Raw genomic sequence first — 18446 nt, forward strand, 5'->3', positions numbered from 1 at the left:
CAAACACTTGATTTTGTCACTCATTTTGATAACATGATAAATTTTATTTGAGTAAAATAGCAACAAAGAAATTTTTTGAACATATAACAATACACCATATATAGACAGTTTACGATATATACACCCTGGCCACCAATCTGGCTTAGCAAGATATGATTTTTTTTTTTTTTTTTGCTAACTTTGATCAGACCTAAACTAAGCAGGCTAGTGCCAGGTAATATTTGGCAGAGTAGACAAGCAGTTTTATACTTTAGTTTCTGTTGATGCAGTTTGTTTTTGTTCAGAGATAGAAAATAATATTACATTTTTAAAAATTAACATTTTTTAAAGAGTTCCATTGTTCTGTACAACAAAACTTTATATAAAGGATTAAGTATTACATATTAGAGATCCCAAAAGTTCAGAATTTAATATAATAAAAAAAAAAAGAATGATGGAAAATAACAAAAATAATGAAAAGTAAAATTAGGCTTCAAAGACTGTTTGAATTAACACTTGTTTTTAGTGCAATGAGAATGGTTCTTTCCCCAAAATTTCGTACTTTTTTTTTTCCCGACCAACTCTTACATTTCAAAGTGCATTGTTGATACAGCATTCAAAGTCATGGGTTAACTTTAAAGGTCTTGTTTAGAGTTAGAGTTTGGCAAAATAGAATATAGTATGAAATTTTGTCTTTTCTCTTTTTTGGCAGAACCACATATAAAATAGGCAGAGAGATGGAGGATCAGAGGTTGAATGTTAGAGATCAGTGGTGTCTATGGAAGGGTTTGCAAAAGTGAGACCAGGGCTGTCTGCACCTCTCCTCTTCTCTCGCTGGGCCAATGCAGCACCCAAAGGCTCAATGTATGGAGATTCGCTCCTGTCGTCATCCTCCTCCTCTTCTTCCTGAATTGCCTACCGCACAACAGGAAACATAAGCACTCAAAACAGACACAGCCAAAGAGCTTATAAATACTTCTCTTGCAATATAATTATATTCTTGGAATACTGTGGAATCCAAAAGTCTATGATCACACTGAAAATCTATAATTTAAATATCTTTGGGGATTTGAAAACTTTTAGGGTTTTGAAAAATTTAAAACAAAGAAACATTTTCAAGTAAAAAGTATAAGAAATATTTTAGATTCTACACAATTTCTGTCATTTCTAATCAAATTATTGACAATGTGGACACCATCGTGACAGATGGTCAGATGTTTTTGCTTCTACTGAAGCACAAGATACTCTTTGGATACTCTTTCCTAATGATAATGTTCTCCAGCATGATTTGAAGACTTCATGCAGTTTGAGTGCTGCTGTTATTAAAGCACAATGGGTACATTATAAATGCTAACAAAAATGATCAAATTCATGTTAATTTTTCCAATTTATCGCTTCACTTAAATTATGTTGATTTTCACTAGTGGTCTCAGACTTTTACCCCCCATACACTGTATATTATATTCATTTCAATAATACATTTACCATCATTGGCATAGTGTCTTTATCTGTCATGGTCATATCAATGTTGTAGTCCAGGGAATTAAGGCTAAAACAGAACAGACACAGCACACACACATAATCAGAATCTCACAAAGCAACTTTTCTGTATGAAGTGACATTGTGGGGGAAAAAAGTTACCAGTAGAGACATTTTGGATCAGTTATGAAGCTTGAAAGAAAATCAATAACTTAGTAAAGCTTAGTGTGATTCTGAGAAATATGGGGTCACCAATATCACCACATCATTTAACTAAAACTATTGCTAGTGTTGGAAATCTCAGAAGCATAGACCAGGAGACTTTGGGATCTCTTGAAGCAGAAGTTACTCTTTATTGAGAAACACACTGTGCGTCGCTGTGGTCATCCAAAGTCTGACTAAGGCAGTGACTTGGTAGTTCATATACATTCAAGGGGGAGGGATACATAGAGTAGAGGTGTGGACAACCTAAACAAAAGGATGCAAATGCAGTACAGGAATCAGATCATTGCCTACATTTCCCAGCCATGATCTAATAAGCATAACTGTGTCATTCAAATGCATAGGTGCTAATCCAATCAGTCTGGCAGTATCACCTAAACCTTTACATTATCATAGAGACAAAAGCACTGCTGTATCTTGAGCTTGTCCTGCCAAATGGTCAGGATGTAGGATCTTAGATTTTAAACAGATTCTTAAATTTGTAATTCCACACTAGTAAAACTAATAATCTACTATTGACCACAAATCAATACTTACAGATGTTCATCTGTCATGGAGGACCACAGTAGGATGCAGTAATGTGAAATTCCATGACAAGATAAACATGCAAACACTTCCAGTGTAGGTCAGTGTCTTTCATCTTTTACAGCAGTCAGTTTTTGAATTTGTGATCTGGTATCATATTGTCCAGATCATTTCAGAGCAGGTGTGCATATGCATAAGATCACATTTTACCTCTTAATGTAAATATATGCAATCACAAACTGCCTGAGAGACCAGACAATTATGATATATTAAGTAACTAATATGGCTGTTAGTGTTTGATAATTTATTATGATTAATAATAATAATAATAATAATAATAATAATAATAGTGCAATTAAAAAGAGTGTCACATTTAATGGTTAACCCTTAAATGCATACCTCGAGTCTTTAGTGACCCGGGACGTCATTTACTACCCTCCTCCTCGTTTATTTTTTAAAGTTAGACATCAACCTTCTTGGTATTCCTCAATCAATTCATTATAAAGAATATAACAAGAAAAAAAATCATAAAATTATAAAAGAATGCCTATTTTTGTATTCATTTTTTTGTAAAAATTGTATAGGGTCGCAAACGACCCAAGGTATGTATTAGTGTACGTATATTTTTTCTGCACAACAATAATTGAATCTTAGATGACAGAATAAGTGCAATTCACCTTTATTCCACAAGGTGGCAATGTCTGATACACAATGCTGAAGTGACGACTCATTTAGACAGAAAACGAAATAATAAGAGAAACATGAAATGGCTCAACTATTTACTGCGGAGCAAGTACTGAACTCAATCAAATATGACTGTAACTGTTACTGGATGGATCTGGTGAAGCTGTTAGCGATCGAAATATTGATTTTGAAGATGTTGAAAATTATATAGTTCTGAGAATTTGTTTGAGATCACGAATGGGCTCATATTCGTGACCTCAAACATAAAACTCGCCATTTATTTGCTGAATTTACTGGGAAATGAGCTCTGACGAGGACAGTGATGACGGCATAAAATATCTGCTCAAACTGAACCCTTTCAAACTCCAAAAGGTAACAAAATACAATTTATTTCATTCTTCTGTAATTGTTACTCTAATATCAGAGGAGTTTTATATTATCACGACAGGTAGAGATCCTTCCGTGTTAGATATAGATCCGGGTCGATAAAGACCCGAATATGTAAGAATGATTGGCGAAACAGTCATGCATTTAAGGGTTAAAAAAACTGATACTTTTCTTCAACAAGGATGTATTAATCTGTTCAAAGGTGACAGTAAATACAATTGTTATCAAAGATTTCTATTTCAAAATAAATGCTATTTTATTCATCTCTCTCTGTCTCTCTCTGTCTGTCTCTCTCTCTCTCTCTCTCTATATATATATATATATATATATATATATATATATATATATATATATATGTAGCTGCACAACCATTTTCAATGCTGATAATAATAATAATAATAATAATAATAATAATAAAAGTAATCTTTCTAAAACTTAAAAAAAAAGCTTACCAACCCCAAACATGTTAACGATAGTGTGTCATTTTAATAAATGAACAGCCCTAGTAATTAAATAAGTTATGAATAATTTAGCACAATTTCAAAACAGAATGACAATGACAAGATCAAATGAGCCACGTTTGTTGTGAGTCTACAAATCTGTTTCAGCAGTACAATATTTTGAACTTTCTTCTTTTCATAATTTTCTTCTATGTAAAATATATAATAATTTACACTCTGTGAATCTCCAGCTTAGCGCTGATGTGTTTAGTGTACTGTCACGGTACCTCTCTCTGTCTGCGCTGGAGCCATCTTCATCAAAGCCAAGGTCTGTGGCTGTGTCGATATTCATATTCAGCACTGGGTTTGCTCTGTGGAATATATATCAGACAATCTCATGCACCAGCCTGCTGCTGAATGCCAGCTCAAAATAATATTATACTGGGCCAGCATTTTAGGCAGCTTGTTATGTCTCACCCTTCTTTGGTGTACTTGTTGGTTCCAGGAACAACAGGCCCGCTCTTCTGATTCTGTATGACCACTGTGGCTGCTGAGTTCATGGCTTTGGCTGCCTTTAGTTTCCTCTTGTAGCTGAAAGGTAAAAGAGACTAATACCGTTACGTTGTATATGGAGTAACTCCTGTGTGTTTGTGCATATGTGTGTGGGTGCACAGCACATCAGAAAGAGCTTCTTCTTTTTTTTTATCTGTTGAAACGAATAGATTTGTGCAGTTTGTGACCCAGACTGAGGTTAGAGGGTATTCTATAATGCTGGCTCCATGCCTAATGTTGGAAATATGTCTGACAGATGGAATCATGCAAGTTTACTACATGCATTAGTACATGCACCCTACATGACCTGCAATGCCTTCCTATCCAACTTCAGATGCATGACTGCTAACTTTAGCAACACAAATATTACAATCTAGCTTTAAAATTTTTCAAAAGGTCAAATATAAATGAATGGTATACAGCAGAGACCGATAAGTTATGACAAAAGCATGTAATGCATTTAATAGGTAATTCAGCAGTTCTTACTTTCTTCTGATGCACACAAGTGAGGTGGTTGTTACAACAAGAACGATCGCCAGTGCAGCCATCAAACCAATCATGATGAATACCTCTGTCTTGTCTTCTGTAGTCTCGGTAATTGTTGTCGACTGTTAAGTGAATTGAAAATAATTAATTGGAAAAAAAATTAAAGCTTAATGCCTTGAACAACAACTTCGGCCTTCATGCTTAACATTTGAAATATCACAATTCAACAGGTGTTTTAAAAAGGGGAATTATTATTAATTTTATTTGTTTTAGTTACTTACGATGCCAGTAAATCCAAGCTCAACTAGTTGGTATCCAAATTCCCTATAGACTTCCTCTGAATTCAGGATTGAGGTCACTGCATCATAGTTAAGAGCTGTACCGTTTCTGAACACAAAATAAGCCTCCAAAACAGTAATCTCTTCAGATCTGCAAAGAACATAACAAATTCTGCTTTCACTGTATGGAAACCACAGTTATTTTTGTTTTATTTATATCATTTATAAATAATACAAAATATAGTAATATTTGCTATTATAGTGTTTATTAATATTTTGAATTCGCATTTTATATTTTAAGCTTCCACAGTACTTGTACTTAGTTTGAGTAATTTTGATATTTCCTTTTGTCATGTTAAATTTTTTTTTTTACATTCAGCTTTATTTTTATTTCAGCTTTATAGTAATTAGGTTTTTAGTATTAGAGTATTAGTAGAGTATTAGTAGACTGGTAGGGATAGGGTTAGAATAAGTTGAAATGTACTTGCAAAGTTACTTATAGTCAGTAGAATATCTGTTGTGGGACCATCACAATAAAGAGTTAGCAGATATTAAGCAGACAGTCTACTAATACTCTAATGAGAGTTAGTTGACATGTAGTTACAAAGTTACTTATAGTCAACAGAATGTTCAAAAGGGACCATCAAAATAAAGTGTTACTGAAAAATCTTTAAATTATGAAAATTAATAAACTTATGCTGGCCCTTTGTCGAAAATCAAATCTAGAATTTTCTGTAATTATGCGACACAAGGAAGCATTTGCTTAATAACAGTAGGACTGGCAAGACAGGACATCTACAGGGACTTTTGAGTCCCTTTTGGAGAGAAAATACAAACCGACTTGGATTCATTATTCTATGATGTACACGCCACCTGCTGGATCTTACAAATTCCAACATCGGAATGAGATAAAAAAAATCCAGATATTCCAGGCGTACATGTGTTTTGTGAGATTCAATGTAGTTTACTGTATGTATGTATAAATGGGGATGTGGTTTGCAGAATCTTACCGTTGAGCACTGTTCTCACTATCCACATTAAAGATTTCCACCGTTGCTTTTGTAGCACTTGTCAGAATACTGTAAGAAATATATCACACCCATTTATTCTTTGGCCTGAATTAAAGAAAAAAAAGTATTAAATAAATGAACTATAATCATGATACATATTTCCTTACTTTCTGATCTTAGGCAAATTGTCTTTGACTTCAGACGCAGGTGCATTAAATCTGAGACTGACTCTGTAGGATTTGTCAACTGTGAGAAGCTGCAAAACAATGCAATTAGAAATTGACCAAAACGAAACTGAATGAATGAATGCATTATTAATTGAATTGATTGATTATTAATTAATGAATTGATTGAATTAATTAATTAATTAATTGTAGTGGTGAAAATGCCCTACTTCAACCACAGAGGTGGAACTGAGACCATCAGTGTTAGACGCCTCCACCTTAATCATGTACTTCCCTTTTTTACTATTATCCGTTGTCCCAGATGACCTGGAAATTATAAAGAGGCATTTGCATGTTTACCTCAAGTTAGTTTCTTTGTGCCTTTTACAATCAATTGTATCCTCAGGTGTAAAGCAATAAATTAGTTGTTTAATAAATTAGTTACATTTTGAATTGCAGAATTGACATTTTGACTTGACTTGATTTTCTGATTCTCTTTTGAATTATTCAGCATGGTCAGACAAATTGTTTGATGTTCAAAAAACTTGTTGCATCGCACCATATAAGGACTTACAATACGGAATTACAAACAGGTTCCAAATTTTAATTTCTCACCTTATATGTGTACTAAAAATTCCTTCAGCATCTTCCTGAGCGGGATTGTCAGCGGTGAGAAGCCAATTCCCTGTGGAATTCCCTTCACTGCCGATAAAGACCACCTCGATAACTTTAAAGGTGGTTACCCTGTTTTTATGCTCTGTGTCTCTGTCATTGGCCTTAAAGGGTTAAGAGGAAATAAACACAGGGAAAATACTTTATAGAGACTTTGTATTCTGACATAAAAATTACCTAACAGTGGATAAATGTATATTACAGTACAAAGAGTGATAGATATAGAGACCTCTAATTGTAAATAAGTAAATTATCACACTCACATAAACTCTGGCGACAGATGTGCCCGACTCTACTTTGTCAATGACTACAACTGGAGAAACATAAATATGTTAAAACTTTTTGAAAGCATATACATTTACTTTCTATGTTTTAATCAAAACAAGGTCAAGATTACATTTTTTTTTTTAAATATAATTTTGTTTACCATAGAAATCCTGCAAGGTGACGAATTCTGGGGCGTTGTCATTGATATCCACAATATTAATGGTCACAATCCCTATAAGCAGGTGAACAATGTTTTATTAATATTTATTGCACTCAATACTAAAGGTACTGGTCAATATGAGAGAGGAGATGGGAAAATACATAAAATGTAAAATGTGATATGTTAAAATTGAAGGAATAGTGCACCTAAAAATATTGTTCAAGTTCTATATTTTTCTTCATTTTTAGGGTTTGAAGTCAGTGATGACAAATGTGTGCCACATAACATGGCAAGTTTGACTATACGTGATCAGAAATTAAATTTAAGAAGCGAAATGGAGCAAAAATTGGAAAATTAAAATTATAATCCCCTTTTTCTATGGAAAACATGTGCTGTGCTCCATGGAATAAAGAAAATTACAAACTAGAACATTTTGGAGATGAGCTATTCCTTTAACAACAAAACATATTATGAAAAAAACCCAATGCAGGAAAGAAAGACAGCACATTTTTAATGAAGGACAGTAAGAAGCAACAGAACGCACCTTCAGTACTGTTCTTCCCCTTCTCAGTTAGAAGATCCACCACCATGGCTTTCAAGAACACTTTATCACATTTCTCATAGTCAATATCTTTACTACTAATCGCCACCACATCGCCGTTACGCTCAACTTTGAACCACTCCTCGGGGCACGGCCCTTTGGTGCCATTGCACTGGCATTCACTAGAAATAAGCTCATATTCTAGAAGGAATGTGTTGTCCACATCTTTGCCTTTGATTGTGCCCAGAGGCCCTGGCAAACTGCTGTGCTCATTTACTTCCAGGGTCATGGCGGATGGGAATACAGGTGGAGTGTCATTAACATCATCCACTATCACTTTCACTTTAATCGTATATTTGTTCTGACCCAAGTCCGAGATTTCCACCGTCAGATCATAAGACGTGCGGTCACTTTCGTAGTCCAGCTCAATGGCGGGATCCACCCTGATGTCGCCCCTGTAACCTTCAGTGAGGGCCTCAGAATATAAGATGAAACTCCCAAAACTGCCTTCAGTGATGCTAAAAATGATGCGGTTATTGAAGGCTGTTTGGTCGGCGTCGTGAGCCAGCAGAGAGCCAACCAATATGCCTAAAAGGGACAACAAGAAGTGTTGGTTTTCACAAGATATTTTCAAATCACGTAGGTCTTGAAAAATGTTTATAGATATGGAAATTATTTAAAATCATAATGAAATTTGTTAAAAAAAAAAACACAACAATCTACTTGCCACTTTCACTTTCCTTTACATGAAAGGATTCGGGAACAGGCTCCAGGAACCGTGGAGAATTATCATTGACATCCTGGGAAAAATACAAAGAAAAAAAAAAATCATATTATTGAATTATATTCAAATATATTTCTAAATCTATTTTCAAAAATTCATCATATAAATAAATTATTCCAAGGTATATACATTTAAATGTATACTATGAAGTCACATTAATAAATAGTCAAATAAAGCCTTACTACATTTGTTTTGCAGGGGCACTTCCATGAAGTAGCAGAGCTACATCTCTAACTATGTAAATGCCAGATTCTCACCTCAATGTTGATAATCACTGTGGCTGAAGAGTTGAGGGATGGTGTGCCCTTGTCTGAAGCGAACACTATCAACTCAATCAAACCCCCTAGATCAGGGTCCATGGCCTCACGGTCCAGCTGACCATTGTTTTTAAGCAAACCACTGTCCGGGTCTATAGTGAAGTTACTACTGAATAAGCTGTCTTTAATGTGATACTGGATTTTGCTGTTTAGTGTATCTGGATCATCATTGTCTATAGCCTATCAAAAAAATTTAAAAATAGGTATTAGAAAATAAGGAGATTTCCATTACATATAGATACATGGATGAAAGTGTCATACAGTGACAGTCTACGCTGCTTTTTCAATCACAATTACATCCATAAAGTTACCTTGATTTGAAGCTTGAAATCGTCGTTCTCTTTTACATAGGTCTCATAAACGTCTCTGTTCATCTCTGGTGTCTGGTCATTAATATCTTGAATGTCGATCATCACAACAGTGCTACCAATATTGCCTTTTGAATCTACGGCCTGCAAGGTGGGTGAGTAGGAATTGGTTCCTTCCCAGTTAAGCCCCTCTCCATTTTATTACATAGATAGTTCCAGTATTTGGATCGACATCAAATAACAACCGTCTGAGGTCAATTTTTAGAAGAAAAAAAAGAAAATATCATTTGAAGTCATCTTTTTATGCCCCAGTATGATTGAAATACATCTGACCTTAAACAGTCACATATTTAGCTAGAAACTTGCAATGACTAAGTAACTGAGTAATTTTGGTGTAACCAAATGATAGCTGACTGAATATTCAACATACATGCTTTCTGGCATCAATCTGTAAGTGATTTTGCCATCATCCAAGGCATCGTTCATCTGTTGCCTGTCAAAGCAGAACATTAGTGAGTGCAAGATACAATGAAACTTAGCTCACCATGGACAAGGTGAACTGAGTAAACAGAAGGTGCACTTACAGTAATAGTAGCCACAACAGTTCCATCTTCACAGTGTTCATCAACAGCTTCATTATAAACCGTCCTTCTCAAACACAGGAAAGTGGTCATTTATATCATTGATGTTAATAGTGACAGAAGCCGTAGAGATGAAGTTTTCATCCTTGGCATCTTTAGCAATAATCTGGGAATATATAATAAAGCATTAAGAAGTGCATGTTATATAATTTTGATTCAACAGTAGTTTTTTGATTTGTGAAGTATGCAATCTTTCTACTACAAAGTTTTCTAAACCCGAACCCCTGTTTGACATTGTTTAGGAAAAACAGATTGTCTTATCCTAAACTCACGGAATTGGTTGAGGTTAATATAGAGTAAGTAACATTTTAGACAAAAAATGTAAAGCTATTTTGTTCATTTTGGCTTCACCAACAAATGGTTAAAATGTTGTGAACCATACAAGTGAAATTCAATGTAATGAACAAGTGAAATGACACAAAGACTGAGACATCCAATGCTTTTATACAAATATTTTTCAGTTGCACTTTATTTTACAGTGTGTACTTTAAGAAAATACTGGGTAATATAAGATAACTTTAACAGGGGTTAAGGTTAGGTTTGGGAAAGGTTCAGGTTTAGTACTTAGTTATTACCCTAGTTATTGTAATAACTGTAATAGGTACATTGCATGTACATTGGGAAGAGGACTGTAAAATAAAGTACTATTTTTTCTCTATAGGCTGCAAATTAGGTGGCTGAAAATAACTGTTGCATTATACTACTTGCATAAAGTTAACTGTTGTTGTTTAATGGCTTAATGTTTAATGGTCACAATCATAAATGCCACCCAGTTTAAAATAATCAAATATTTACTGGTTTCCATGTTGGTGTAATTAACTTGAAACAGTAAATTCACCATTACTTGTGCCTGGCATGCTTTGCCATATCTGTAATTACTCTAAAAGTAATTTATCTTAAGAAGGCAAGGTCCTTTTCTTCTAAGCGGGGATGGTTCTCGCATCGGTCAAAGTACCAGACCAGTTATATTATTTCGTTAATCTCCAGAGGCACACCTTCAAATACATACCTGAACATACATTACTTTCTTCTTTCCTCATAATCAACAGCTTGAGGATCTTTTATTGTCACTTGTACAGTACTGTCTCCCACTCCAGAACTGGGACTGACAGAGAACGCATCTTTATCGTCTCCAACAAGTTCGAGATTAAACTTGTTGTTTTCCCTCTGGATCATAAATAAGTTAATCATCAACACATAAAACAACATAATAGTCATCATTTCAATAAAACTGAAAAAAAGAAGAAGAAGAAGAAAAAAAAAAAACGCCCATGCAGAATCTCCTCAGAGGAAACCATGCAAACATTATAACTACAGACCTGGTCTGGATCTTTGACTGTTATATTACAGTTCAGCTACTGCCAGTCCTGCAGACGAATGCTCATCAACATTGCCCGTGAAGCTGTTTTTCTGTGTGCAGGTTTCACCTTCACACTCATAAAATTCAGGGCCGTTGTCATTCTTGTCGCCAATAGTAATTGTTAGGTCTGATACTGTGCTTCGCAATAATCTCCATCCAACATTAAGGGTTTGTCTCACTTGCCTGAAGTACAGGAAGAAAAAATAAAGAAAAAAGAAAAAAGTTAATAGAAATCAAAGGTTATGATAGGTACTAACAAGTTAAAGTTAAAAGTATATAGTGGCATTGGTTTGCCGTTAAATCTGATATCATAATAACAGGAATACCATCAAATTCAGTAGTCCAGTAAACTCACCTTTATGCTCAGTACTACAGTAGCATCTATGTCCAGTAATTCCTCTCGGTCTATTTGAGTTTTGACAGATACTACACCAGTGTTCTCATTGATTTGGAACAGGTCTAGTGCATTAGTTTCTGTGAAAAAGGACAAAATAATAGAGACAAAAAGTCATTTAAGTGGCCCAGAAAAAGCTGTTTTATTAAGGGTGGTCCTCAAAGTAGCTGCCATATTATGATCACATGACCAGTCCAATACTACTTAGGTACTATATCTTAATTATTGGTGAAAGAGTGAATGGAGTACTTTTAACAATGACATTTTAAAGAAAAAATATCATTTTCATCTTTCAAAGTTCAAGTGCATCTTTAAAATAAAAATTTCCAGCTGACTCACTTTCAATGCTGTAGCGGATAATGTCGTTGACCCCAGTATCTGGATCTCTGGCTTTCACCACAAAGACTGACTTATCCTGGGATGGAGCATATGGTGAGAGGTTCAAAGGTGAGAGATATTACACCAGTGGTTCTCAAATGTTTTTGCTTCCGGATCCAGATTTTACATTAGACATCATCAAGTGGTACCCGAACACAGTACCAAAAATGTTTAGCTAACAAAGTTACACTGAAATTAAAATCGAAATGTATTAAAATTAAGATGAACTGCAAAAGCACAACAATATGCAACATTATTAAATTTGAAAAGCCTATACAAACCAATTAAATACTTGGTGTGTCTTTATGTTGCTCATGTTGTGTTTTTATTTATTTATTTATTTAATGCATTTTATTTTATATAAAATTGTATTATTTGCTTTTAGCATTGATTTTTGCATTGTGACGTACAAGTAGATAAGTATAGCATTTCAAAATTAATAATAATAAAAAAAATTAAAAAAAAAAAACACCACTCACCACATTTGAATTCTCCTTAATGACAATAAAGTTAGCTAAATTTAGAAACTGTGGGTTGATATCCGGCAAATCTTTAACCGTAATGAATGCATATGCTGGTGTGGATTGAACCTTGTGTTCACCATTCAGTTGTCCACCACCATCCTGACAAAAACCAATGAACAGCAAATGACACAGTAAATGTATGTAAATTTTTCAGATATTTTCCCTCAATCATTTTTATAAACAGCCCATAACTTATATAAATATAATTACTTCATAAATATTTACTCACAGATGCAATGATTCGTATCTGATAGAAAGGGCTTTTCTCATTGTAGTTTAAATTGTCGTTCAGGATAACATTTCCAGAGGTCTCAGAAATTGAAAACAGTACAGTCCCTTCATTTGGTACAACCTAAGACAAACATACTGTGTTATGAATACAATTAAAGTGAGAATTGAGAGTGAAAATTCAACTTATTCCATGGAAGGGAACATACTTCATCAATTTTGAAGGACACAATAGAAGCTTGGCCAAAATCACGATCTGTGGCACTTGCTTTGAACAGTGTACTGCCCACAGCTACATTCTGAAGGAGGGAATAGGAAAACATCAAATATAAACGTGAAAAAAACCCATCTCAAACTACAGTGAATAAATAAATTGACACACATTATCAATTCCCGAAGATCTCTCTTTGCTCAGAGACTGAGGGTAAAGTTAAATTGGAGCAGATTACAGACAGAATTAGCACAGCTCACATTCACACGGGATCAACACCAACACAGCTTGTAAACCTCAACTCCTCTCGAACGATTAGTTCGTTCAGCCATCATTTACTCACACTCATGTTGTCCTAAGCCCATTTGACTTACTTTCTTCTGCAGAAGATGCAGTTCAATCTACTTGTCACTCATTTAATTAAACTGATGACTGAAACTTTCAAGCTTCAAAATGGCACCGTATGACACAATGGCACCATAAAACGTATTATAAAAGTGGTCTACGGTATTAGTCATAGAAATTTCTACACTTTTGTTCTACACTCATAATATTCCGATGAAGTGAGTTGTTTAATTTTGCATGCAAGTTGAACTGACTCAAAAACAGGAGGATTTGTGAAGGAATCATGGATCAACCAGAAAGTTCACAAAATAATGATTAGTTCACAAACCAGACAGATCTAGTTCTCAAGTTAAACTTTGCAAACCAGCAATGTTTAGTTGCAATGTTTAGTTTACGAATCCGACAGGATACAGGCAGTGCTGGGTAGTAACTGATTACATGTAATCTGGATTACATAATCAGATTCCAAAAATTAAGTGTATATTACTATATTACTGTCTTTGGAAGGCTTTTGTCTTTCAAACACATGAAAACGTATAAATTCATGTCATTTCAGATTTACAATGTCTTTCCCAGTCTGGGAAACCCTGACGTAATATAATATTTAAAGGGATCATAAATTGAGAAATCTTTTTTTTTTTTTTTGAGCTTTTGATATATATATAAGAGGTCATCGTACTATAAGAATATCCTGTAAGTTTCAGAACTGAAAACTAAGTTTCAGAACTGATTCCTTGTTAGTCCACTAAAAGCTTTTATTGACACCAAGCCCAGCGAACTACTTGTCCAGGAATGTGCCTATCTATGTCACAGATAGGTGAAATGCCGCCTCTGTGAAATCATTGCCTACTTCATTATTGCAATGTTAGCCCAGCCTCATGTTAGTGAGATGACGAGGCGAGAAGAACGATACAGAACTAAAAGTAACATTCCCTTTCAAAGATCTGTTACATTTCACTATGGATTCTTTGGTAAATCAATTTCGGCGAAGGTTTTGCAAACAGACTTTTACGGTATGGACTCGATAGTAATGCAACAACATGTAAGTAACTGTGTTCATTCTAATACCTTATCTGATATGTAATAATTCATGTAGGCCTAGCCTACTGTTAGATGTTCTTTGTCTGTGTGTCAGTAAATCAAACCAGTGACTAAACGGTCAACATCACATTGTTTCTCTAAGTAGGATGAAAATAATCTGTTATCTAAACAGTGATTAAATTATAGACAGCGATCAAAGAATGCTCCCTTTATAATCACTTGAACTGTCAATCAAACAGTGCAAGTTTATCAGTGACTGAGTTCTGGACTCAAAACTCCCATTTTATTCAACAAATCTCTTACATCTCATTTGGACTGTTTAGTTATGATGAAAGCATTCGTTAGTGTGCAGAAATTGAGTTGCAATGATGAGATCACTGCTTTCATGTGCTCAACAACATCGGCTACAATGTTCATCACTGCAACCGTTCATGCCACGATCTAAATATAATACCATAGATCTAAATGTAATGCTATAATCAACACTTTTCACGATTAGTTAACCTTGAGAGCTGTAACAGTAAAAATGTGCTAAAGTTTTCAAGAGAGTAATACTTTGCTATTTCAAATGGAGATGTTAGCCAATCACAGCAGTGGGCATTTACAATGAAATCTCACAGCAGACACGCCCCTTAAAACAGCATTAAGATAAGAGGGCTAAAATCAGAGTAGAATAATGCCTTTTATTTCTAAATTATGACAATTTTTGATGTAAAAGCATACTAACATTATGAGTGCCCGCCAGAGATTATCTTATTCAAATCAATGTGATAAACAAGTTGGCCAAAAGTAATCTAAAAGTAATAATTAAACAAACAAAAAAAAAGATTGTAGTCAGAATATATCACCTAAAATGAGGAATATAGATTGCATAACCACTGTTTTGTCAAGTCATTTGGAATCAGTAAACTACAACAATTTGTAAGTATTTGTAAGTAATTTACCCAGCACTGGATATAGGCTACTTCTCTTATTTTTGGCCTCAGTTGCATGAGCGTCGTATTAAAACACTGACACCTGTTCCGGCCAGTAGACGGGGCTGTTGTCAATCGGAAGGTTTCAACAAACCATCTATGCCAGGGGTGCCCAATCCTGTTCCTGGAGATCTACCTTCCTACAGAGTTCAGCTCTAGCTCAGCTCAACACACCTGTCTGTAATTATGAAGTGCTCCTGAAGATCTTAATTAACTGATTCAGGTGTGTTTTATCAGGGTTGGAGCTAAACTTTGCAGGTAGGTAGATCTCCAGGAACAGGATTGGGCACCCCTGATCTATGCTAATAATAATTGTAGAGTTTACAACAGGAACTTATAAATTTAGCCTTGAGTTTTGGAGAAATAATAAATACAATGCAATTATATATTATTTCATAACATATTTTTTTTCCAACCCTAGCAACGGCCCTGTTGTTGAAGACATGAGGGTGAGCTAATGACAAGTTTAGGTGAACGCTTCCTTCAATGTAACAACTGTAAGTTATTGAGCAGTTACAGCATCCATTTATACATCCATATATTACACCACAGGATAAAGTGCTCATCATGATAAACTCACCTCTGGCACCTCTATGTTGTAGGGCAGACCACTGAATACAGGTGCATTATCATTAGCATCATCCACAGAAATATAAACGTTTTGTGTCACCTGAAAGGGAAGAGATACATGTTAGGATTCAGGAAAGTGAATTTTCTGACCATGGTAATACTTTCATATTTCCAACTTACATCCGCATAAACACCATCATTCACCACAACCTCTATGAGTAAGAGGTCTTTTGTCTGATATAAGAAAACACATACATATACAAAGTTAACTGATTGTCTTTCATGAAGAGTAATTGTAATAAAATTGTTGTGGAAATTATTTAATAATAATAATTCCCAATTGTTGTAGGCAGGTATATATAGGCAGACTCTACCTCTCTGTCCAGCTGACTCTTGATTGTGACTTCACCAGTGACTTTGTTGACTTCAAAAAAATTACTGTCTGTTCCTCTGATACTATATGTTAGAGTGTCACCATCCGGATCAGATGCAATGATTTGAAATGCAAATGCACCTGTCAGGTTAATTAATCATTGGGAAAATGTTACATTAAGGCATAGAAAAAAAAATGCAAAATGGGATTGAGTTTAACAGACTGAAACTAGGGCTGATGTACAGACCTACTGGAAGATCTTCTCTCACATTTACCAGATTCATGTTAATCTCAGGGAGAGAATTACAATACGCTGCAGAAAACACAAATATGAAGCATGTGAGTCATAAGAAAGCAATTCTAAGAAAAAAAAAAAGTATCATTACACTTTATTTTACAGTACCATAGTTACATTGTAATTACTCAAATAAGTACTGAGTATTATGAACTAACATGTACATACTATAGAGTTACATTTAGGGTTAGGGTTTGGATTAGGGTTAGTTACTTGTAATTATGCATCATTTACTCTTATTACTATACTAAGTACGTGTAGTAATGTGTAACTACGGCACTGTAAAATAAAGTATTACCAAAAGTATTTAAAAGAACCAAGTTTTATGAATTATTCTCAGTAAATAACAGTGAGACTTTATCACATTGGCTTTTCTCCACTCAAGACTGTATCATAATTAGATTTGGACTTTGAGCTAGTGCAAGTATAACAAGTCATATCTTTTTGATCGATGAAATGGACACTGATTGATTCTCAGACAGGCCTACTCACCAGAGGCTAAAAAAGTGAAAAGGAGAAGTAATGGTGTCCCCATTCTTCCCCATGTCTGTCTGTAAGACTGTAATATCAAAGAAACAAAACACAAAATCACCATTAAACCAAAACATTTCCACCTCTAAAAAGAGGTAATAGAACTTTGATTATTTTGCTATAGTGGTTTATTTTACAAAATGTTATGAAACGGAAAACAATTCTTAAAAAGTAAGCACATTTAAGACTTTAAGACTTACATTTCAAGCCCTGGAATGGTTGAATATCATAAATAACATACTTGCACTGATTTTTCATTTAATATACCAATATCTAAGTAAAGTCATCGATTATTTATTTTTAAAAAATAATTTCTTTTTTATTTAATTCTTGAAAAAGTATCTATGAGAATTGAAGTTTATTCCAGATAGGCTATTGCTCTAAATAGCAGTAACTGAATATCAATATATATAATAACGAGAAAAAATTATTATGGCTTATGAAGACTTACCGTGCCCAGTCTGCCCTTGTAGTGTTATTCCAACAAGTGCCGTTCTTCAAATGAGGGAACAATATGAGACCTTTGGCTAGTGCATCACCGGCTATTACTGTCCTTCAGTTGTAAACGTTAATCATTAGCAACGCTGAGGAGAAATGTCTTCCTCACCCTGTAGACAAAGCTGCTTAGTGGCACTACAGAATCAGATCCTAAAACAGTGTTCAGAGAATGATTTAGCAGAACAGCAAGTCTGGGTAGGCAAACAAATGTCACAACAGATTATGTCTAGAATAATCCAGTCCATTCACACATTAATTCAGCAACTCCTGAGCAAACTCAAAGACACAAGATAAATGAAGTCTAAAATAGAAAATGACTGGGGTTAAAGATTTTTTTTTTTTTATTATACCTGATTAGATGAGATCATAAAATGCTGAAAGAATCCAGAAGACGAGAACATGGCTCACCACCATTTCTAGTGAAGTGTTTATATGACATCTACTTTGAACCATGTGTCCTCAGATCCAGGTTTTATTTTCTGGCTCTTTCTTGTCATCACCCCAGAGAGCTGGACATAACGTGGTCTGAGAGATTCCAGGGAGCAAATGAGTTCTTTAGTTATTCAAGAACCGGCCTACCCTCTGCCTGGCTCTAATGAGCCCACTTCCCTCGTGGGCCTTCATAATTAACGAGAGAAAGACAAAAGATTACTCTCCCCTGGGGAGAATCTTTACTGCTAGCAAACAAAAACAATGGAGGAACTTTCTCCTGGGAATGACAGAAAAGCTTGTTTGTTTGTCCCTAATTGTTTGGTGTTTACCATACTGGACATGCTGTGGAATGAGGGATCAAACTAAAACCACTAGAGCCCTGGAGATCAACGAATC

General features: G+C 34.8%; 1 protein-coding gene across 1 annotated transcript; it reads right to left on the reverse strand.

The window, feature by feature from the left end:
• Nucleotides 1-11: 11 nt before the first annotated feature.
• cdhr2 (cadherin related family member 2) lies at nucleotides 12-18137 on the reverse strand. The gene is given in 36 exon segments (XM_048176261.1): nucleotides 12-894; nucleotides 1465-1528; nucleotides 4004-4087; nucleotides 4194-4307; nucleotides 4755-4876; nucleotides 5036-5183; nucleotides 6043-6111; nucleotides 6210-6298; nucleotides 6437-6533; nucleotides 6822-6982; nucleotides 7142-7191; nucleotides 7306-7377; nucleotides 7850-8434; nucleotides 8574-8646; nucleotides 8888-9127; nucleotides 9259-9453; nucleotides 9455-9503; nucleotides 9686-9741; nucleotides 9834-9899; nucleotides 9901-10002; nucleotides 10906-10929; nucleotides 10932-11063; nucleotides 11216-11248; nucleotides 11250-11434; nucleotides 11608-11730; nucleotides 11990-12065; nucleotides 12508-12651; nucleotides 12782-12904; nucleotides 12990-13079; nucleotides 15932-16021; nucleotides 16102-16155; nucleotides 16296-16435; nucleotides 16542-16607; nucleotides 17082-17148; nucleotides 17572-17768; nucleotides 17969-18137. Coding segments are annotated over 34 exon segments (3915 nt in total). The 5' UTR covers nucleotides 17125-17148; nucleotides 17572-17768; nucleotides 17969-18137; the 3' UTR covers nucleotides 12-738.
• Between the last annotated feature and the right edge of the window lie 309 nt (nucleotides 18138-18446).

This window comes from Megalobrama amblycephala, linkage group LG23, assembly GCF_018812025.1.
Source record: "Megalobrama amblycephala isolate DHTTF-2021 linkage group LG23, ASM1881202v1, whole genome shotgun sequence".
Taxonomy (NCBI): domain Eukaryota; kingdom Metazoa; phylum Chordata; class Actinopteri; order Cypriniformes; family Xenocyprididae; genus Megalobrama; species Megalobrama amblycephala.